The 23,199-nt window shown below is 39.3% G+C and overlaps 1 protein-coding gene across 1 annotated transcript in view; it reads right to left on the reverse strand.

Moving 5' to 3' along the window:
- Window positions 1-18,149, reverse strand: part of LOC101989001 (prostaglandin F synthase 1-like) — a 26,572-nt gene extending 8,423 nt beyond the window's left edge. Inside the window, exons 1-7 of the mRNA XM_005354917.2 lie at window positions 18,090-18,149; window positions 13,218-13,291; window positions 8,575-8,711; window positions 6,133-6,300; window positions 4,676-4,792; window positions 3,811-3,888; window positions 2,657-2,779 (exon numbers count right to left, since the gene is read on the reverse strand). Of these exons, the coding sequence (XP_005354974.1) occupies window positions 2,657-2,779; window positions 3,811-3,888; window positions 4,676-4,792; window positions 6,133-6,300; window positions 8,575-8,661 (573 nt within the window). The 5' untranslated portion in view covers window positions 8,662-8,711; window positions 13,218-13,291; window positions 18,090-18,149. The remainder of the gene's footprint in view (window positions 1-2,656; window positions 2,780-3,810; window positions 3,889-4,675; window positions 4,793-6,132; window positions 6,301-8,574; window positions 8,712-13,217; window positions 13,292-18,089) is intronic.
- Between the last annotated feature and the right edge of the window lie 5,050 nt (window positions 18,150-23,199).

Consider the following 23,199-nt stretch of genomic DNA (forward strand, 5'->3'; position numbering starts at 1 on the left):
AAAAAAAGATTAAAGTCAACCATTTCCAATTTGCAGTCTCTGTCAGTTTCTATAGAATGAAGCTATAGCCTGTTAGAGCAAGGACTGGGTATAGCCATCGTTAGAAGACTGCAAGCTTTTGCCCCTAGAGAGGGAAGAAGTGGCAGCCTTGTAGAAGGACTGGATGTCCAAGGGGAACAAAGGAGAGGAGAAAGATGAACAAGAGCGGCTGCACTGGATGAGGAGATGCCATGCCTTTTAAGCTTTAGGAACTTATATGACTTTTGTCTTCTGTTATCAAGCCTTTTGCTCTGATCCTCAATGTATAAGAAATTCAAAAACAACCTACCAAACTATCACAGTGAGCAGTGACTAGTTTCCCCTATCATGTGGGGAACTTTAACAGGATAAATGTTTAATTTCTTCCATAGAGAGATTAAAGGAGATGAGTGAGAGTGAGAACAAAGGACAGGGAGAAGGGAAATGGAGAGAGAAAAGATGGAAATGGGATATGAATGCAAGAGAGCGAACCTCTGATTTCAAGAAAAACTTCATAGATATACCACCCAGTGGTGATGTTTGGTCATTTTACCTCCCTACATTGAATCAATTTGCTCAAAAAAAAAAAAAAAAGCAAGGTGTGGTATAAGGGGATAGCAGAGTAGTGGGGTGCATGCCTTTAATCCCAGTACCCAGGAGACAGAGGCAGGCAGATCTCTGTGAGTTCAAGGTCACTCTGGACCACAGAGCAAGTTCAAAGACAGGCTACAAAGCTACACAAAATACCCCGTCTTAAGTAAACAGAGAACTCTCAAAAAAGAAATCTAAAATTGCTGAAAGGCACATAAACCAATACTCAACATTCTTAGCTATCAGAGAATCACAAATCCAAACAACTCCGAGATTCCATCTTATGAATGTCCAACGACCCATAAGAATGACCAAGACCAAAAACATTGATGACAGCTTATGCTGAAAAGGTTGTGGGATAAAGGGAACACTCCTCCATTGGTGGTGGGAGTGCAAACTGGTACAGCACCTTTGGATGTCAGTGTGGTGATTTTACAAAAAATTAGGAAACAATCCACCTCAAGTTCCAGCAATATCACTTTTATGTATATACCCAAAGGATGCTCAATTATACCACAAGAACATATGCTCAGCTATGTTTATAGAAGCACTATTTGTCGTATCCAGAGACTGGAAACAATCTAAATGTCCCAGATCCATTATGCAAAGCCTAAATGATGAACAATATCTGGGAAAAATAAAACCAAAATTATGAGAACTACTAATAAGAGTAGAACTTCTAGGAAATCCCTCGATCAAAGAATGGATAAAGAAAATATGGTACATTTACATAACGGAATATTGCACAGCAGAAAAAACTAATGACATCTTGAAATTTGCAGTCAAATGAATGGATCTAGAAAACATCATACTGATTGAGGTAAACTCAGACCCAGAAAGACAAATATAACAAGTACTCACTCATAAGTGGAATTTAGACATAAAGCAAAGAAAAGCAGACTACAATTCACAACAACAGAGAACCTAGATGACAATGTGGACTGTAAGAAAAACATACATGGATCTAATCTACTTTTGAAGTAGAAGAAGATAAGATCTCCTGAGTAAACTGGGAGTGTGGGTATTATAAAAGAGGGCAGAACAGGGAGTAAGAAAGAAGGGAGCGGAGCAAAGAAAACTATATAGCTCAATAAAAAGAATAAACAACCTGTCTTAAATAATAAATAAATACAAAATAAAACAATGTGTTACAGGGTATAGTCACAAACACTTAGATTCTTGGGAGAGTAAGGCAGGAAGAATAAAATTTCAGGTCCACCAGATCGTTCAGAGAGAGCCTACCTCGAAGTATCTATTAAAGACCACAAGCTAAAACTCAGTGGTAGAGCATTTGCCTACTGTGTGTGAGGCCTCTGGTTCACTCCCAAGTACCATGAAAATAAAAAAAAAAACATATTCATACTTTGACACTCAAGATATTTATTGATACCAATCTTGCTGAAAGTGTACGTGTTTGAACAGTGTTTAAGCACTGTTAATTATTTTAAAATATGTACTTTTAAAATATGGGCTAAAACTATATGATGCCTGCCTCAAAACTTCAAATAGTATGTATATGACAAATTTGTAGAGAAGAGAAATCATTGCCTGAGCGTGTTGATGTGTGCAGGTGAAGGAAGTTGTACCCACACAATTCTCGGTAGATTTGTAGCTTTAAATTGTGCAAAGGTTAAAAGTCTTTAAAAGTTATTAAAAAATTTTTCATTACAAATTTAGGAAAGAAACCAACACAAATTATCTAGGGTGCTACGAGAACAATATAGGAGCAAGACAATTTTGCTCTGCTTTATTTCAATCAGGTTTTTTTTTTAAGATTTTAAATGATTTTCGTACAGCACACATTGTGAGTGTTACTGAGCAATGGTATTCCATTTAAGAGTTGTGATTTTAGTCAACCAAACTGCCTTCCCCTGTCTTGTTCTTCCCAATATAGTCAACCTGAGCCATAACTGATGTTTCCTGTCTCAGTGAAAATAGCTATAAACCTAAATAGCTGGTTTGAAGCAGAGATTTGGGGAGTATCGAGTAAGAAAGAAGTTTGTGAAGAACAGAAGGTAAGGCACAGCCCAGGTGAACTAGAGCTCACCTGATTGCAAGTGGGCTTGTACTTTAGCCCTGGTTTGTTCAGAATCAATTCCAGCTGTTTGTGGTTGAAATTGGACACCCCGATGGACTTGGTTAAACCTAAGTCTTTACACTTCTCCAGTGCCTGGGAGGAAGAAGTATGTAGTTAATCCTATTTGTACTCTGCCCTTGGAGATTCTCCTTGAGCTTATTTGAACACTTACACAATAATTTCAGTTACTTACATAATAACTTCATTTACTTACATAATTTTGGTTAAAATTTCAAAACAATTTTGACACATGAATACAGCCTTGCCTAAGGTACTTACCTGAAATGAATACACATTTGTCTGCGCATTCATTTACATGCACATTGAGAACAGCAAGTACATATAAGTCTCCCCTTCCTTCCTCACCCTCGTCAGTGGCATCTGTTGTGATGCCAAGATCATAATGGTTCTTCAATAAATGTCATTATAGTCTAAGAAAAGAATTCTAGGATCTTGTGCTAGGTAAAATGTATTGTTACATTTTCTCTTTAGTGTTGAAAATCTGTATACAGGATAGGGTATATAGTGGCAAGATTCATTCTCTATCACAGTCTGCTCTGTGCTAAGGCAGATTATACTTCTCCAAAGGCATGTTTATCTGTCCTGGAATAGTATTGTAACTTTTCTTGAGTCTCTTTCAGCTAATACCTTTTATATGGCTTTTATTGTTAATAGGATCTAGGAGGTAAAGAAATATCTACCTCAAATCATAGCTGAAATTAAAAATTAAACTCAGCTTCTCTCAACTCTTCCTCTACAGATGAGATTACAGAAAGACAGAGAAGGGATGGTGATGGTTGATGCTGTTGTGGTTTATTCTTCTCTCATGTGTTATATCTCAACCACAGTTCCCACCACCACCACTCCTCCTCATCTCCTCTCTCCCCCATATCCACTCCTCATTTGTTCCCTCACAGGAATGAGCAGGCCTCCCAGAGATATCAGCTGAAAAGTAGATACATTTTACCTAGGACAAGATCCTAGAATAGTAAGGTATTATAAGACTAGGCATTATGATATGCCTCAGACTTGTCAGTTAATGAAACAAAATCCATCTCTTCTAATTCTGTATTAATTGCTTCCTCTCTTGACACACAGTGCTTATTACCTAGAGCAATACATACCTCCCATGTATCACAAATGTCCACTAAGTCAAAAATAATTTTTCCACTGTCATCCTTTGGCACAAGTTCCTCTCCAGGCTAGAATGTAGAGAGAAAATAAGTTAACAAAACTTTCTCTAATAGTCAACTTCTATTGGCAAATGAGCTTATTCATCCAACATTCACTCTGTGTGTGAGAGTGTGTGCACATACATGTGTGCACATGTGTCTTTAAGGGGGACTCTGGGGAAAGAAAAGTGAAATAATATAATAGATTATACAGGAATATTTTCCCCTTGATTGCCAACACGTTTCTTCCTTGGGACCCTCATGAAGCATTGAATCTCACCAACTATGAGGACTCTTCCTGTTGGAATTTCCATATCCCAATAGCAGAATAGTGTAAAGGATGAGACTTTCCCTATTAATTATGAGCTTTTGTTTCAATTTATGATGCCTCATTTATGAATTAATGAGTATTTCAGATGTGATCAGTAAACATGTACCTTGACAAGAAAATGAAGCCTAGAGGCCCAAAGAGCCCAAGCCTAATTGTCCATTACCCAAATTCAGATCTCTGTGTTCTAGAGTGAGAGATAGATATAGGCGAGAACATGCCCTGAGGAGATGGAGACCCTCCCTGGAGTCTCAGAAGTCTCCACAACCGGGGATAGAAGGAGTGAAGTCATTGAACCTAAACCTTCCTGAAGCCTGGAGGATGAGCATTTGAAGAAGTTTTACCTGTGGCATCTCTCAGCTGTTACACAGTTTCATAATCACGGATTCTGTTCATCTCAGATTGATGTATCATACACAGTAAAAACCCAGAAAAAAAATCTCATTGCCCTGACATAACACATCTAGGGAATAAAAATCCAAAACTTACCTTCATAGCAACCGGTACATGAATAATACAGAGATCTACATAATCCAGCCCAAGTTTCTTCAGTGATCTCTCCAGGCACTGACGAACCATCTCTGGTCTAAGGAAAGTCGCCCAAATCTAGAGTTTCCAAACATAATCACACATTGTGGTGAAATGATTGGGATGTGCTATGGTGGTCTCAGCTAAGCTAAGAGCATCTTGGGCTAAGTTTTTATGTATTTTTATTAAAATTTTTTTCAACAATTTGTATCATGATTTTCCCCTCACTCAAGTTTTCCGACAAACTCTGCAGAACACTACTGAAAATTATGTTATTCATTATAGATCACATCCTCAATAGAATACTGAGATTTACTTAAGTGATGACAACGTCAGGAGAATGAGCAGAATTTAGAAAACAACCAAATTCAATGTTTCAAGAATTAGAAGTTTTGGTCTTGAAAGAGTCAAGAAATGATGAGATGGATGTGGTAAAAATAGAGAGAAGATATAGAAGCTATATAGCAAAACAATAAATCAGGGGGCTGGGAAACATCTAGTAGAAAGCCCTATTTAGGTAGCCAGATGGAATTTCCCAGTTAAAAGTCCATCCAGGGCAGAGTGATGTATCCTCTTGGGTGAGGTTTCCAAGTAACTGAAAAAACAGCAGTAAAGTTGACAAAGGATTCATCGTTCTTAGCAAATCCAGAACCAATTCTAGGAGATCCTATCTAAAAACAAGCTGTCACCAGTGTAAACATAGGTAGGAGACATCTGTAGAGACCTCAGCTCAGATGGAATCACACTGGAAGACTGCCTTTCCACCTGAGGACATATTACAAATACCAGTCCACCAGTGCAGATTTCAGAAGAGGATTTTCCTTTCGTAAACAATATTCTCAACCTGACTTGAGATTCTACTGAAGAATTATTTTCTTGTAGCCCAGAGAGGTCAGATTATCCAACAGAACTGTGTTCCTACTTCATCTAGAAAATGTCTGATATTCAGAGATACTGAGTATCTGTATCCCACATTTACGATACTTGAGGGACAAAACAAGACTTTATTTTTTAATTTTTTTTATTTATAGTTTTGTGTGTGGAGAGAGAGAGAGAGAGAGAGAGAGAGAGAGAGAGAGAGAGAGAGAGAGACAGACAGAGAGAGAGAGAGAGAGAGAGAGAGAGAGAGAGACCATCAGTGCATGTACGTGGATACCACACTTGTAGAAATAGGATAATAGGATATTAGCAATCATTTCTTTTCTACCATGTACTTGCCAGGGTAAGAGGTTGAGAGTCATGACAGCCTGTATCTTTTTCCACTGAGTCATCTTGTTGGTCCTCTTCTCTATGTTTCTATAATGTGTCTTGGCAATAAAGCTATGATTCAATCTGAGACCAAGGGGGTGGTGTCTTCTTCCTTATTAACATATCTGAGTTGACAGTGACTTCCAGCCATTCTGGCCACAAGTGCTCACCTTGGTGGTGTAGAATAAATCCTCCCTCTTCACAGTTCCATCAGCCATCTTGTCCCTGAGGGCCTGTCCAACTTCTTCCTCATTTTGGTAGAAGTATGCAGCATCTATGTGACGGAAACCTACATCAATGGCTATTTTGGTAGCCTCATTAACCTTGCTCTTTTGAATCTATAAGACAAGAGTATGAAAAGTTGAGGATGTTACAAACTCAGGAAAAAAAATAGTCGTTTATATCTTTATCACATTCTTTTTCGAGTTTCAGCCAGCCCTATGACGGCTGATCTTGTTTGATGATACAACCTTGATAATAGATTTACAATCTATCTAGAGACACAGACTACAGAAGGATTAACTTCTAAATCTTGACTGAATAAATTAGTGATGTGGAATTCTTTTGAAGCATGTCAATGCAAGTTTTATTCAATAAAGATTAGTGGACGGAACTAGCTAGCATAAAGCAGCATACTGTGAGAAAAATTCTAAGGCCCTCAGTATATTAGACAGGTGTACATATACATAGGTATTTGTGAAGTGATGAATGGAAATTAGTTCCTATTTCCCATTGCTCTCAATTTTGCCCAAATAATTCTTCAGTTTCCTCAAGATTCTTTTATTCCCTTCATTTTGCAGATCTCTGCATTCAGCATTTATACAGTAAGCATTTACTGAGTGCTGCCTTCTAGCCCAACACCAAGGCTCTTGAGTACTAGGCATTTTCCATGAACAAACTGACTTCCTTTCTTTCATGAGGTTTCTGGAAGAAGTGAAGGAGACAGTCTTTACACAAGAAAGTATGAGAAGTGGATGGGAGAGCTCACACCTACAATCCTAGCACTTGGAAGATGGAGAGGCTGGAAGATCAGAAGGTGAAATTCATCCTAATCTACATAATGAGTTCAAAGTCAGCACAAACTCCATGAGACCTTGTTTTAATCAACATCATTATCATCCTCCTCCTCATTACTCTCATCCTTACAGCTTTTCAACTATGCTTCAAATATATCTATTTTGTTGTGAAAGCCACACAGAAATGGATATATAGCATTTGCAGACTTCTATAATACCCAGGATAAAATTTAATGACAATTAGATGCTTGATTAAGAACAATATACTGGGGCTGGAGAGATGGCTCAGTGGTTAAGAGCATTGCCTGCTCTTCCAAAGGTCCTGGGTTCAATTCCCAGCAACCACATGGTGGCTCACAACCATCTGTAATGAGGCCTGGTGCCCTCTTCTGGCCTGCAGGCATACACACAGACAGAATATTGTATACATAATAAATAAATAAATATTAAAAAAAAAGAACAATATACTGGTTAATTATCAGGTAAGAGTGACAGAATTTACCAGGATTGCTTTAGTACACATATGCATAAATATATATTGTACACGATGTTGGTAAATTGTCATAGGCTGCTAAAGCTCATTGAGAAGCTGACTCTGGAAGCAGATTTTCCTCTCCACCAACTTTCAGACCCAAACATGTTTATGTCAGTTTTCCTCGAAAACTTTCAGCTCTGGGTCAGGTTGACCCTCCGGCTTTGTATCAGGGGAAAAAAATTCTCAGTCAGCAAACAGTATTGAAAACATGCCTTAGAAACAGAATATTAATCATTCCTAACATAGGTGATTGCTATTTATCTCATGATATGAAAATGCTACAGCATGAGGAAGGAGAAGAGGAAAAGAGGCAGCAGAAACAGCAGAAGGAGGTAGTGAAAGAAGAGAAGAAGGAGGATGAGGAAGAAGAGGAGGAGAAGAAAGAAGAGGAAGAGGAGGAGGAGAGGAGGAGGAGAGGAGGGGGAAGAAAGGAAGTCGGGAAAATAAATGAAGTTGGGAAAGAGAAGTGAGAGTCTGAGAGTAGTTGGAGATACGGAATGAGTGTTGCATAAGATAGAAACACATTGTGCACCTGTATGAAAATTTAAAACCTGTTCAAATAGTTGGTATTATTTAACAAATGCATCTTCTTCCAAAAAAACTCATAGCAAAGCTGCAGTCTGATGTCCCTACTGTTAGCCATTTTCTCTTCTATCCATTGCCCACAGGGATTTCTAACCGAGACTAGAATGTATAAGAAACCTGAGCTTTAGATGATAAAAATTTAAAAATTAATAAGAATACTTATATCAAGGATTCATTATACTTACAGATATAAGTACTTAAATATATAGCAAGCATTAAGATTTGTCAGGAAACAATGTTCATAACAATAATGACATAATCTGCATACAAAATCCTTAACCTCCAAATCTCCAGACCTAACATCTTGGCATCTCATCTAGTACCAATACTCATCCTCAAGCATGAACTGAAGTAAATTGTAAGTAGGGAAAGGGAAGCCCAGGTGAATCGTTCACTAGGTGTTTGTCTTCTGCCTTCTGAATGCACTTCCAGGGTAGCTGATATCTAATGCTTTAGTTCCCGAGAGGCCCACTTACACGATCTGGAGCATACGTGCCAAATCCAAGCACTGGCATCAACTTTCCATCGTTTAGCTTCACTGAACAATTATGTTTGAGATCCATGGTGTCCACAGCCCAAGAAGTCTGACTCTTGTCTCTCCTTCCTCGGTAACCTGCGCTAAATAAAAGGCAAAACTCAAACATTTTATTTCTGTCAAGATAAGCGAGGCCAAGCAAAGGCTCCAAAGTTGGAGTTAGTCCATTTTTATAATCCCCTCATATCTCTACAACAAACATACCCAGAAAGCTTATGTATTAAAGATGTTTGATTCAGCCCCTAAACAAAAATGCTAGCTTTGACAATCTGCCCCTGATAATTACACCAACTTACTTTATAAGATGCAAAACTATCATCAGGGTATTCATTTCTAAACATGAATTCTGATACAGAACCTTAGTTAATTTCCTCACCCTGTATTTGTTTTATAGATCTTAATATCATTTATAAACTTTATGCTTTATAAATTTTTTCAAACAATGCTTGATATCTGTACCCGATGTAATGGTCTGTCTCTTTAAGAGACAAGCCATGCCACTCCCTTCCTGCTTGCAGTCTCTGCCCTACTCTTTCTCTTCCTGCCCCTCTCTGGAAGAGGCAGCTTCTACCTCTCTCCCCACTTCTCTCCTTCCCCCCTTTCTTCTTTCTCTCTCTCTCCCTCCCCCCTTCTCCCCTTTTCCTTTCCCTCCATAACACCAAATAAATATCCAATTTCATTCTGTATGGTATGTCTATCTCTGTGTCTCCCACCTGCTGCCTATCTTTTTGTTGGCCGGGGACCAGCAACCTTCCCTGCTATGTGGTCTCTGGGATTGGCTGCTTTTGGGTCCCCCAGCAGTCCTGGAGACTCCTAGCATCTGTACCTCCCACCTGCCACCTGCCCACATTGCTCCCCAGGGACTAGCCAGCTGCCACCTTGGTTTGTGGACCTGTTGCATGGTCTCTACCCTGCAGGGAGCTGCGGGGGACCTGCAGCCAATCCACTATACCCAAGCACACAGATAACAAAATTCCTTTGGAATATTCACCTTCAACTTAGTTATCTAATTTTCTTATTTCATGTGTTAAAGTTTCACTCAAAATTCAGATTTTCTGTATTTTACTTCTTTAATAAGTTCTATGTTAGGGTGCAAACCCAACATAAACTATCTCTCTGGACTGGTATGAAGGGTCAGGAATAATTGAGACACCCTCCACACAGCAATATCAGAAGGCTGTCTCAGGGTTCATTCAAATCCTGAAGATTTCCTGCATTTATTTTCTAAACAGCTTTTATCTCCCAAGGTAAACTGAGGGGAACTTCATTAGCATTCTGTTTCCAGGGTGGTAAGACTGACTTCACTGCTGAAGCCCTGTCACTAGCTTGGATTGACATCTCTTCCCAGGTGGTCCTCATAATTACAAAGAAGGAGCAGAACAACATCAGCATATCCTGACCTCAGGAGACAGCCAGTCTGAAAGTGATTTTCATACCTCAGTTGCTACAGACCCAGATTATAAACAGTACTCAAGCATCATTGTTTCCCAAACAAAATCCACATATTGTGCTCAACATTTATTGTTGATATTTATTTTAGAAGACTGCTCTCAAACTCTCTATTTTTGTTTTATTTCAGCAAATGATTTTCAGAATGCATGAATTACTATGTGAAAGAGGAATGGGAAAGTACAAAATTTAAGATTACAGCTAAACATTAGTTTAGGTTATAAAGTACAAGTTGATTATCTGAGAAATACAAGACAGGTAAGGTTAATTGCCACATTAGTCTCTTAAAGGCAGGATAAGCAAGCAGTGTTAAGTGTACATGGATAATAGTCATTAAGTCTTAAGAGACCTCAAGATTTGTTATTAACCAAAGATAAATAACAAATTAACCAAATGAGGTCCAGAAAAATTTCCATTCTGTTAAATTGTAAAAAATAGTTTCATAATATTCCACTGCTACAGTTAATAATCTCAGGTATAAATCCTGGATGTTTTCTTTCATTGACGATTACATTTTATATTAAACCATTTCCATATGTGTCTGTATCTATCTGTGGAATGATCTTGAAGTAAAACATTCAGGAAGACAAAGAAGACTTATGATAGAAAGAGCAATGAAAACAAGAAGAAAGGGAGTTTGAGGAAATAGTCTCAATATAAAATACATGCATGCTGAAGAGCTTAACCTAGTTAAAAATAGTTCTAAAAGCAAATAGACTAAGAGAAACAGCTTTCTTTTACATAAGAAAAACCCTGAGTATCCAGTTCTTTCTTTGTTCAATATGTCTACCCTGTACTGTAAGAAGTCTCTTTTACCTATAGATTCTATTTAAAGTATATTTGCTGTCCTCCTTCTCCCCCTCTATCTTTATCCCTTCTCCTAACAAGTGCTGAATTCTCCTGTCCACTTACCCTGTTGTTTAATCTAACCTTAATAAAACCACTTTCATATTCTCCCCTTTGAGGCCTCATAGATTCTCTCATCAATAAAATCAAGAACCTACAAAAATGTGCTCCTTTTCCACAGTGCTAAGGATAACAGTGACAAAGGCATGTTATTGTCAGCTCTCAAAATCTCGTCAGACTTCCCCAAACCACCTAAAGGTCTCTGGTCATTGTCCTAAATCTGTAGCCACCTTTTTGATAAAGAGGTGGACTCAACAACAAGTAATATCAAGGCTCTCTGAATTATCTTCTTCCATATGAGGGCAGTTATCTGTGCTGGTATCTCACTGTAGATCAGGAATAGCCACAATGAACAGCATTCAACAAGTGATAACAATGATGATTCCTTCAAAAGGCTTGCTGAGCAAAACTAATGTAATAATCAAACAACCACACTTTGATCAAGACTATTTAAAACATCTACCTTTACCAACAGCCCCAGCTCTTTCTCTGTTTAAACCTAAAGCTTATATCAGTACCCAGAAGCCAGATTTGGGGTCACTAGACTGCTTTATCTATTGCTCTCTCCAGTGTCACTATAGTTAATAAACCTACATCCTTTGCTTTGTGCTCTAATTAATCTTTCACTGATGAATTGTGGTAGACTGTTGGATATCCCACAGCCGGGGTTTGCCCTTGCCCTAGCGTATGGGTAATAATAATAATGCTATGAGTAAACCATTATCCTAAAGGACGGGAGAGAGTAATGATGGAGGATGGAAATCAGACTGGGAAAATCCGTTAACTAACTAGAGACAAGAAGAGAACAGACTCTCGCACACATGCCTGAATGTGGTAAAACCTTCTTTCAAATCCTATTAGAACTTATAAGTACCAAAAAGACCCTCCCAGAAATCAAGAGTCCACAGGTACTTGACCCTACAAATGATTTTCATATTCTAAGTCTATTCATTTTGTCCTGTGTTCTGCAATTGTCCTACTGCCAGTTGTAGGCTGCTGCCTCTGGGGTCAACAGACAAACCTTGGCCAAGAGGCTGGATTTGTGTCCTCACTGAAGCACGTCTTAAGGAACTGCTTGTTCTTAATGTGTCTCCTTATACTGCATAGAAGAAAATATTTTACTTCCCCTGTGTCTCCGAGAAGGTTCATGTCATTCCTGGGTGTCTGGAACCTGAAACTGACGTCTGAAAAGGTCCCCAGAAACTACTGAATAGAATGTCTTGCTGATCACAAATGCTTAAGGTGCTGTTTATCACACAGCTGTTGCTTATTATTGTTGTTTATTTTTAATTAGTATTATTTTCATTTTCTGTGTATAAGTGTTTTGTCTACATTGTATATGTATGTACTACATGCATGTCTGGTACCTGAGAAATCGGGTATCAGACATGACACATTGTCTTGGCATTGCAGATGTGATGTGAGGGAGCTGGGAATTGAACCAGTGTCCTCTGTAATAGCAGGCAGGTCTCTTAATTGCTTATCCAGGAGTGTTTGCACAGGTGCTTTCTCCTCATTTTGTTTGGTTGTATACAGAGTCCTGACATATTATCAGTCTGTTCTTGAATTCATGATCCTGTTGCCTCATCTGCCTGAGTCCTGGAATTGTAGGCATAACAATACCATAAACATTAAAACAATGTGTTTTCTATTTAATCTGTTTTATTCTTTCATTCTAAGGAATCTTCAGAAAGAGGACATTTTCCTACAGTGATGAGGAGTATTTTTAACCTCCTATGCTGTCTATGAAGCAAGATGAAATACTTAAATGGGCCCCTGAATATATTAACTAAAAAGCAGCAAGAAAATTGCTACAACAGGATAGAATCCAAATTCACAAACAAGTACTCTATTAGTAGCTGTTCCTGTGTTTAAATTATGGTTGGTTTCATCTTACTCTGAGTGTTGTTCAGAAAAATCGGATTCATAGGCCAATCAAAAAGAACTTTGTTAGGTGTGGTGACATTAGCCTATAATCCCAGAAGTCATGGATTGAAGGAAGACCATTGGTTTAAGCTTCAAGTTTATCTATCTTGTCTCAAAACAACAAAAGGAACAGAAAAAAAAGAAAGAAGGAAGGAAGGAAGGAAGGAAGGAAGGAAGGAAGGAAGGAAGGAAAAGAAAGCGAGACTAAAGAGAAAATAATTAAGAGCATTGTTGCACAATGTGAGGATCAGAGTTTAGATCCCAGCACTCATACAACTAGTCATGTGTCCTGTGCACACCTACCTGTAAATCAATCACCAAAGGGGCAGAGACAGAATTGCTAGAGCTCACTGTCTTCCAGCTTAACAGAAAAAGATCTGGAAGGAATAGAGGGAAGAAAAATCATAACCAGGATATTTTGTATGAAAAACATTTATTTTTATTAAGAAAAAAAATATTACAAGGCCTGGCATGATGGTTCTGCAGGTAAAGGTGCTTCTAGGCACTCCAGAGTCCTGAATACAATGAACTAAGGAAGGGTGCACAAACCCAAATTTTCATACAGAAAGGCTATAAAAAAAGGAAAGTAAAATTCTGAAGACCATTTTCACTTGCTTACATCACAGGGCTTGTTTTTTTATTTTGTTTTATTTTGTTTTGCTTTGTTTTCTTTTTTGCTCCTAGGTATATTAGTTACTTACTTTTCTATTGTTGTGATAACATACCCCAATAATGTAAACATATAGAAGGAAGAGGCTTTTCTGAGTTTACAGCTAAAGATGGCTAGAGTCCCTGATGGCAGCAGAAACATGGACCTGTTAGGAAGCCCTGCTGATCAGAGGTTACATGGTCTTGTAGTTTTCTCTCAACTCAGCAACAGGAAGGATGCCTTCCCCAGAGAGGATTCTTGCTCTCTACCTGCTCTTATTTAGGAGATGTCCCTAGGCTCCCTGCCTGACTCATCTCCAGGATGACACTTTGTCAGAGCCACCTTTTTGCGGTGAACTTTGCCACAATCCCAGCTGCTGACACATTGCAGAATAGGGGCATGAGGATTAGAAAATGTTAAGTAGGGGGAACAAAGATAAGAATCACAAAGACATAGAATAGTTTCTGAGGGCCACTACAGTCTCTGCTGAATACTGAGTTCTGGGTACTAAGTTTGCCCATGTTTAAATATCCATAGATTTTATACACTAATACAAAATGAGAGAAGAAGGCAACGTACTACTTTAACATGAAAAACTAGAACAGTTATTTGTTGCAGTACTTTGAGACATTAAGAAATTAATTCATGAAAAAAGTATTCTGTTGTTTATGCAGTGAACCCACCCTAGTCCAATTATCCAGAAGGAAGCCACTCCCTCAGTCAAACCTCCTAAATCAAAAGAAGGAGCAAAACTATGCTTGAATTCTCTGACCTTTGGTCAGGGAGGAGTGGATCTACCTCCATCGACCATCTTAATGTGGAAAACACCAAGCAAGTACACCATAGGTCAGGGTGTATAGCCAAAGCTGCTTTCAACAACTTTGAGCAAGTTGAAAACTTTCTGACCTTCAGACAAGGTGGAATAGGTTCACATTTTTGGGCCTCCCCAACCCTTAATGTAGTTCCCTTTAAATGTCCTCCCTCTGGTTTACTTTTGATTCTCTCATGGGGAATTCTGTCTCTCTCCAGCTAAAGCATGATGTTCACATGTTGTAGCTACAGCCTGTCCCTGCTGTGCTTGCTTGGGATGCACGCAGGGCAAAGCCTTTGTCTATCATGTGGGCAAGGGCAGAGCCTATCTCCCTGCCATGTGCTGCAAAGGCTGTGTCTCTGCCAACAAACAGTACAAGGGGTGGGACCACACAGCAGCTGCTGTGGCCTTAGTTATAGCATAGGTCACTGGTTGCTACTGTTGAGGCCTGGGTCTGAGCAATCAAAAAATCAAAGGGAATTCTCTGTTTTTGACTCATTTATTTTGCTCCAAAACCTGTTATTTCTCTCTCTACTCTCTTCCTAAACTACATAAATCTCCTCTTCCTATGTTTGCTATAACACGGGAGTCAGGAATGGAGAGGCACCTGCCCCTCCCTGCATGTCTAGAGCTGCTGCCCCTGTAGCATGTACACAGACACTTCCTTGGAACACTGCCTGCTGGATCCAGGGGCCAAGGAGGCCAGATTGGTCTGTAGGTAATGAGTTATCTCAGTTGTTCACACTCAGTTACAGATTGAATTCAGGTTCTACACTTTCCCCACTGCTGTTGCCTTTGCCTTTCTCCCCTCTCCCAGAAGCTACAATTCTGTCTGTGGAAGCCTAAAAGACGTCCTATAAATCTTTTCACTACATCTTAAAATTATACTGTTAACTCCTGTCTCAGGGATTATAAATTGACAATCAGTCATGGTTTAAAAGCTATATGATTCATAATAACATGTCTTTCTCGTGAGAAACTATCGTTTGTCTACTTCTCAAGAAAGATGTTATAATGGTTTAGATAAAACGGCACAGTTCCCCGAAGGACAGCTGGGTCCCACTACCTGTGGCCACTGTGGGTCCCTGGTGAGTGGGAGGCACTCGGTGAGAGACCTCGGCAGGTCAGCTGGGCAGGTGGTACCACAAGGACCCTGATTGGTTAGAGATGTATAGACAACATGCAGAAAAAGTGGATCTAGTTCATTCACTGGGTTGTTGAAGAAAAGGGAGAGAGAAAAAGAGAAAAGGAGAGAGGGGACAAGGGAGAGAGGAGAGGAGAGGAGAAAAGGCTGCATCCCCCTCTTCTGAAGAGAGATGGGGCAGAGTGAGAAGAAAGATCTGCTTGCCTCAGCAGAAGGGGGGAATAAGCAGAGCTTATCTCTTAAAGGGACAGTACAAGTCAGTAGCAGGTCATAACATTCCCATTATAATTGTTCAGCCACACATAAGGCTGCACCTTCAGGGTTCTAAAGGCGAGCACGTGCAGATGGGCCCTCTCTTGCGGAAATGCCTGAATGTTAAAGGGCCCGACGTGACACAGGTGCATGCATTGTTCCATCCACATATGACTCAGCTAAACCCTTGTGCTCATGCATGAGACTGTAATCTTTGTCATCTGCCTATGACATAGTCATGCCAACTTCCTGTGTGCATGTGCTAAGCAACTTTTAAAGGCTGGACACACCATCTTTCTTTCTCTCTCTGCACACCAATTCCCAGGCCTGTATGCACCCCCTCTAATAAACTCCTAATTGGGTTTATTGCATGTTCCATGTTTCCTTTTCACTCACACCCAGGTAATTTCACCTACCTCTTTCTAATAATAAAAAGGAGGGAAGTTACGCACAACAGGTTAAAGGAATTTGGATGTTGGATTCTCAAGACTTCTTCCTGCTTATTTGTGGGCATCATCTTGTGGGATGAGAACCTGAGGAACTTGGGTGCTGGTCACATCCTGGGGTAGCTGGTCTCCTTGCTTCTGTCCAGTGTTTGTAGTATGGAAATATCTGGTGTCTCTTAGACCAATTTAAAACATGAGAATTAGTGCTTTGTTAGTCTAGAATAGATACTATGGGAAGCCAATTATAACATTTAACAGTAAACATAGGCGCATTTAAGTTACATGTATGCACACACACACACACACACACACACACAGAGTGAACAGGAATTGGGCAAAGTAGATGCTGTTGGTGGGCCCTACCAAAAGCATGCCACTGCACAAAACACACATGTATCAGAATCAGCACTGGGGGACCAGGCAGGGAATATTTCAGTAAAGATGGGGGAACTTGGTAACCTGACCTGGCCCTCTGTTAAGTTGGTGGTAAAGTGACTTGACCTTTGTCAAAATGGTGTCAGTCACATGTTGTATGGAGAATCCATATTTTTTGAGCCGTGAGAGTTTTAAATATAATAACAAGAGAGACCTAGAGGCATGATACACCCTGTTGCTATGCTGCCACACCACAAACCACAACAGGGAGCAAAGGCTGGAAATGAAAAGAGCTGTCTTGAAGACCTGATTAATCTTGTTGGTTTCTGTGGGACCAGCCTTAGCGGTTGCAGGGATAGAATAGCAAAAATGGGAGTGAGAGAAAAAGAGAATTTTCAGATGGGGGGGAGGGGAGGGGCTGCCCAGAGAAAGGAAAAGCAGAGTCTGCAGGACACTGGCAGAGCATTTACAGGGAGGTGGTTGATAATTTGAAGGTTTATATTCCATAGCTAAAAAAGTGAAAACAGCAAACAAACACAGCAAGGCCTGTAGAAGAATATCTTCTCTTTATAGCCAGGGTATTAATGAAGTCAACTGGCCCTGGTCCAGGCGAACTAGAAGTCAGATGATAGAGGCCATCCTGGATGGTCTCTCACAGTGGGGATCACTTTCATGTGGTTCAAAAGAAAAAAAGGGAGAGAAAAAGGAAAATAACAACAACAAAGAAAACAAAAGCAAAACAAAAATTATCTGAGGAACCCTAGTCCCAAAGCAAATGTATGTGCAGTTGTAAGACCCTCACCCCTTATTCTCAAAGGAATTTCCTGGCAGAGTATTTTAAAATCAAATCAAAAATCCCAGACTAGCTTCATGATCCCAGAGCTGATGGTGCCCTCCCCCTTCTCAGAAAATTCTAAAGCACAAGAGTTGGATGCCTGACCATCTGGTGGTGACTGTATACCACAAAATGCCCCAACTCAGGGACAGTGTAACGTAACCTGACTCTAAAGACGAAGCAAACTGACAAATCAGGATGGAAAAAAGCAGAGACCTTCAAGAAGTAAAAATATAAATTGCACCCAAACCCCTGAGCACCCTGAAGGCCCTGTAGTTTTTGCCTTTGTAAAGCTCACCCCAGCTGAGAACTCTAACTCCTCCCTGCCATGCTGTGATGAGTGCTGGAGACCAGTTCCTTGCTAGCTCGTATTATTCCAACAGTAACAATAAACCTTGCTGTTGTAGTCTGGACTTCTCTGGTTTCTGGTGGTCTCTCTGGGGGTCATAATCTGGGCACAACACAGTGTTAGTGGGGGGCGACTGCACTGGGTAGTCTGATCGTAGTTTTAGCTATAGGAAGCAACCAGAGATGAATGTCAGTGAAGAGCTCAACTGGAGCAGTGAAGACTGTGGTTGGGGGCATTCCCCCCATTTCTAGGAACACCAGAGGATTGCTGGGAGTGTGAGAACTGGTTAAGCTGACTGGAAGGGGAAAACTCACCACCAAAGCCACTAGTGTCTGTAGAGGTTGGTGCTCAGGTGCAGGCAGATACCTGGTTCCTGAGCCCAGGATTTCATGTGCCCTCAGCTGTCCCGCCCCCAGGTGGGAGGGAACATGTAGAAAGCCTGGCAGAGTCACATATCAATGTTATTCTTTTTTAAAGAAAAGGGTGGCGGACTGGTCCCATGAGGGGCAGCTAGTCCCATGAGGGGTTGTGGCGGGTGAGATACACCAAATGTAATGTTTTAGATAAAAATGCTACTGTTCCATGAGGGGTGGCAGTGTGCCAGTGTGGGTGGTTTATGGCAACATTGGATTAGAGAGCATAGCAGGCCACAAGGATCAGCCAGTCCCACAAGGAGTAGGTGAGAGATAGAGACAGATAGGTATGCCATGCAGAGAGAGTTTGGATATAATTTATTTAGTAAAAGGGAAGGGAAGAGAGAGAGGGGGTGGGGCAGAAGAGGGAGAGGAGAGGAGGCCATAGCCACCTCTTCCAGAGAAAGAGAGGGCAGAGGGGGCAGAAAGAAAGCACACCCTCTGGAAGAAGAAGGAAGATCCCCTTGCCCTGGCAGAAGGTGGGGGAGTGGGCAGGGCTTTTTTCCTAAAGGGACAGGACAGGACTGACCATTACAGATATATCATTAGAAAGTTTCTCTGCTTTTACATTCTCGTATGTTCAGCAAAAATTTAGATGTTTTTTGGTGTTCTGTTTTATTAAAAAACAATTTTCTAGAATTTGGGTCTAGGTCTCCCATTCTCTAGATTCAACCATGTTTAAAAGGTCCCCCCATGCCCTGTGTCCGGTTAATTCTCCTGGCACAGAAAGCAAAACAGAACAGCCAAAAATTAACGTTCGTTTGTATAAACATTCTACACCTCAAAATTTTAAGTTTACTTCATTGGATTTGGTTAAAATCTGGTAAAACTATTTTTCAAAAAGTTTAGTTTAAAACTACTAACACAAGGTTGGTAGGTAAAAATCTATACATAAGTAATCTTAAAGAGACCACGCGCTATAATCCCATTCTGGCATATAAACAGCACGTGGCTTGCTGCCATCTCTAGTTAACCTCGTGACTGGTCACCATCTGTGTTAGGGTTGGAGAAGATGGATGCCATATGACTTCACCATCATATAATTAAAAGTGACCACCACATGGGGTGAGCCTACAAAGAAAACAACAGATCTTCAAGAACATATAAGAGGATAGATTTTTTTGTACGATATTTCCTGTCTTGTCCTAACATCAAGGTCCAGAAATAAATCGCAGATATTAAATATTAAAAATCTACACTATTAAAGTTTGATTTTACCTTATGTGGGTTATTGTTGTGCCCTGGGCTGGAGAGATGACTCAATTGTTAAAAGCACTGGATCTTACCTCAATACCCAGCAATCAAATGTTTGCTCAAAATCATCCATAAGGAGGTCTGATGCCCTCTTCTGGCCTTCAGGCAGACATACAGGCAAAATATTGTATACATAATAAATATATAAATCTTTTTTTAAAAAGAAAAAAATGCATTCCACATTTTTGAAAGATCATAAACTTTGTGGGTTTTATCTTCATTTTTTATTTTAATATTTCCACAGAATGATTATTTTCATTTGTGATATATATATATATATATATATATATATATATATATATATATATACACACAAAGTTGGATACACACACACACAGAGTTTTGCCCTCAGACATTCAGACATTCAGGGCTACTGTTGCTTGGGCTTTAGGAAGATTATATTTAGCCGTTTTATTTTGCTAAATGAAAAAAATTTTTTTCTCCCATGTTGTTTTCTTTTTTCAAATCTTCCAATTATATCTACCCCCACACTTGAGTCTAAATTTGGGGCTTATATTTGATACCATAGTCAAGTTGAATAACACAACAAAGCTTGAAAATCTCCATCTGAATAATGACTTCAGAAGAAGCTGTTAAGATAAATGACCATCCACAAGAGCAAGACAACCCACCAACTAAATGCTGTTGTTTCTCTTCTTAAAGGGACAAACAGACCTTAAACGTTGTTATCCAGAGCATAACATTTTACTTGGTTCAAAAATGTTCACAACTAAAATTTTATGTGTTTGTTTTGATTTTGATTATAGACAGGATCTTATTCCACAATAGTTCAACTTGAGCAGATATTTGCTGATGGTCACGCACTAAGTGGGAAAAGAAACTGCAAATACCAGAGAGGTGGCCCAGTGGTTAAGAGTGAGTAGTGCTCCTGCAGAGGACTGATGTTCAATTCCCAGGACCCACAGGAGGGAGCTCACAGCCTCTAACTCTAGTTCCCAGAGGATCCAATGTCTTTGTCCTCTACTGACCTCTACAGGACAGAGTGCCTTCATGGACACACATCCTCCCACTCAACCCCACACACTTAAAGTTAAAATAATTTCAAAACAGAAACTAATGAAATGTAAATTGTAAAACAAAATACATATTAAAAAATAAATTTGAATTGTCAATTTAAGAATTTAAAGGTTAAAACCTTTGCTTGATTCCAACAGCCTAGCCTGCTATAGTGTGATCCATCCTGGAAGAAACATTAAAATCATCTCAAAAAAGTAAAATCCAGCTGTATCTGATGGCAGAGAGAACTCTGCCAAGGGAAACTAGAATATTGAGAAATTTCTCTAGCATGAATAAAGATGATAAACTTTTATTGGAAAAAATTTAAATTTTATAAAACTTTTAAATTCCCCAAATGCTCAATATATATTAAAAAACAACCTTTAAGAATAGTATTTTAAGGCTATAAAACGTCTTGAGTTCTTAAAAGAGTTTACCAATATACAATCTTGATAATAGTAGCTTTCATAACAGCAAACATCCATTTCTTTCCCCAGAGCTTTACCTTCTTTCTCAGTTCTCTTTGTGTGTAAAATTCAGGCCACATGCCTCACTCTCCTAGACCTCCTACTATGTCTAGACACAGTTTACCTCTTATGAGACTCAGAAAAGAGATAAACTCACAAAACAGATTTCAATGTAACATTTTACTATTTCTTTATGTAGAGGAACTCACTCTACAGTGACTGCCCTCAGTACTCAACCACAAGTGTCTCCTGGTGAATGACTAGATATTAAAAAGGTGTAAAGTTTAAACCTTAAGCTTTGATGGTCTGAGAAAGGGTTTTAAGATCTAAGAAGATATATAAATGCAAGTTATAAAGGTCTGAGGATGCGAAAGCTTAAATTGTTATTTAAAAAAGTGATTTAGGTGTATAAATGCAAGTTATTAAGGTCTAAATGCAAGTTATAGAAATCTGAAGACACCAGGACATGAATTGAAAGGATCTAAGAAAAGTGTTTTGAGATACATGGATGGATACAATTTATAAAGGTATAAAAATGGGTTAACGTATATAAAAATGTTTTAGATTCCTTGCCCCTTTTATGCTATTATTACATTAAGATTTCAAATTTTCAGTTTTAACATTAGTCAATGGAATTCTGAAAAACTATTAATTTAGCTCTCAAAATACAGAAATTGTTTTGATCCAGGCTCACGATTTTAAATTTCCTTTGGTTGTCCTCTAAATATAAACCTACAGACAGGTCTTTTTCATCTGACTACAGAACTAAAGACATTTCTGTCCAGTCTCTATCTCACCTGGTTTCCTCTTGGCTGACAATGACCATCCAGGGATGTGCAAACTACAAACTGCTGGGCTCTGGACTTGCTGAAATCTAACATGAACCAGGTCATGTGATATGAATGCCCCCTGTCCCTTCTCCTGGAAAAGTTAATCAGACGTTTTTGATGAATGCCCTACTTCCCAGACTTTAACTAGCCCTTCAGCCTTCCTGGGCCTTGACAACCTATATTATTATTTTCTGACACTACCCTAATTTTGTGTCTTGCTAGTTGCGCCACTATGCCCCAATAAAAAATAAACTCTTTTTCCCTCTCTCAACCAGCATGGGGGCGCGGACATAATTGAGACACAGTTCACACAGCAATGTCGGAAGGGAGTCTCAGGCTTCATTTAAATCCTGAAGATCACCTGCATTTATTATCCAAACACTTTTTATCCCCCAAGGTAAACTCAGGTGGAAGTTCCTTAACATTCTGTTTCTGGGAGTAGCAGGGCTATAGTCATGTCCACAGCTCAGTCACTAGCTTAGAATTCACACCTCTGATCAGGCGATCTTCATAATTACAAAAGAAAATGAGCAACATATCCTGAGCTTTTGTTAGGGTAGCAATAGCCTGTCTAGCAGGGTACATGATTACTTTGGATACCAACCATGGCTAGAGAACTTGGCTGTCACACCATCTAGAAATATGGGCCTACAATCCACTCTCTCTTATTAATTTTATATAACCTGTGCTTCTGCAACAGGACAGAACCATCATGCCTGGCTTGGACAAAGACCTCTTCATTTACCCAAATTTTCCTGTCTTTGGAACAGGCATTCATATATGTGAGCTCCTGTTTTAGGCATCTGGGGAGAAGAAGCTTCAAACTAGTCATTGACTGCTCATCTCTTTGAAGAAAAGTAATTAGTGGAGAAAGACACTTTTGGGCTCTGTGTCTTACAGCCATATATTCTTTTCAGGATAAATTACAATGCTTTATGAATAATCATGCTCCCAAAGTCTCCTATTTAAGGAGAATAGTATTTCCTGAGTAGAAAATGTTTCTTCCAATAGTTTAGAGCATCTCTTAAATCTTTTACATTGTATCAACATCTAAAATTCTTTAACATATGCATTAACTCCCAACATTAACAGGGTGTGTCAAACTTTTCTCAGCAGTTGCAAATAATAACAGATCAATATCATAATTCTTAGCATTGCTGGTCAATCCAAATTTTACAAATATCTTTGTCAGTACCATAATTCTCAGCATTATGGGTCAATACCAATATCATATCAATTTCTCATATCAGGTCAATACTGGTAAGAGTACAATGACATTGTTGTTATCAAATACTAGTTTCAGTCTGAGCAGCTGGTACATCCTTAGGCTGCCTCTTTCTTTACTGAAGCAGGCTTCAGTCATTTCTTATTTTCAGTCTTCTTTCCCTGAGGGGAAAGCTTAGGTCTTAGTTCTCAGGTCCAATATTTTAACCAAAATGAGTT

Source organism: Microtus ochrogaster, chromosome 16 (genome assembly GCF_000317375.1).
Source record: "Microtus ochrogaster isolate Prairie Vole_2 chromosome 16, MicOch1.0, whole genome shotgun sequence".
Classification (NCBI taxonomy): Eukaryota; Metazoa; Chordata; class Mammalia; order Rodentia; family Cricetidae; genus Microtus; species Microtus ochrogaster.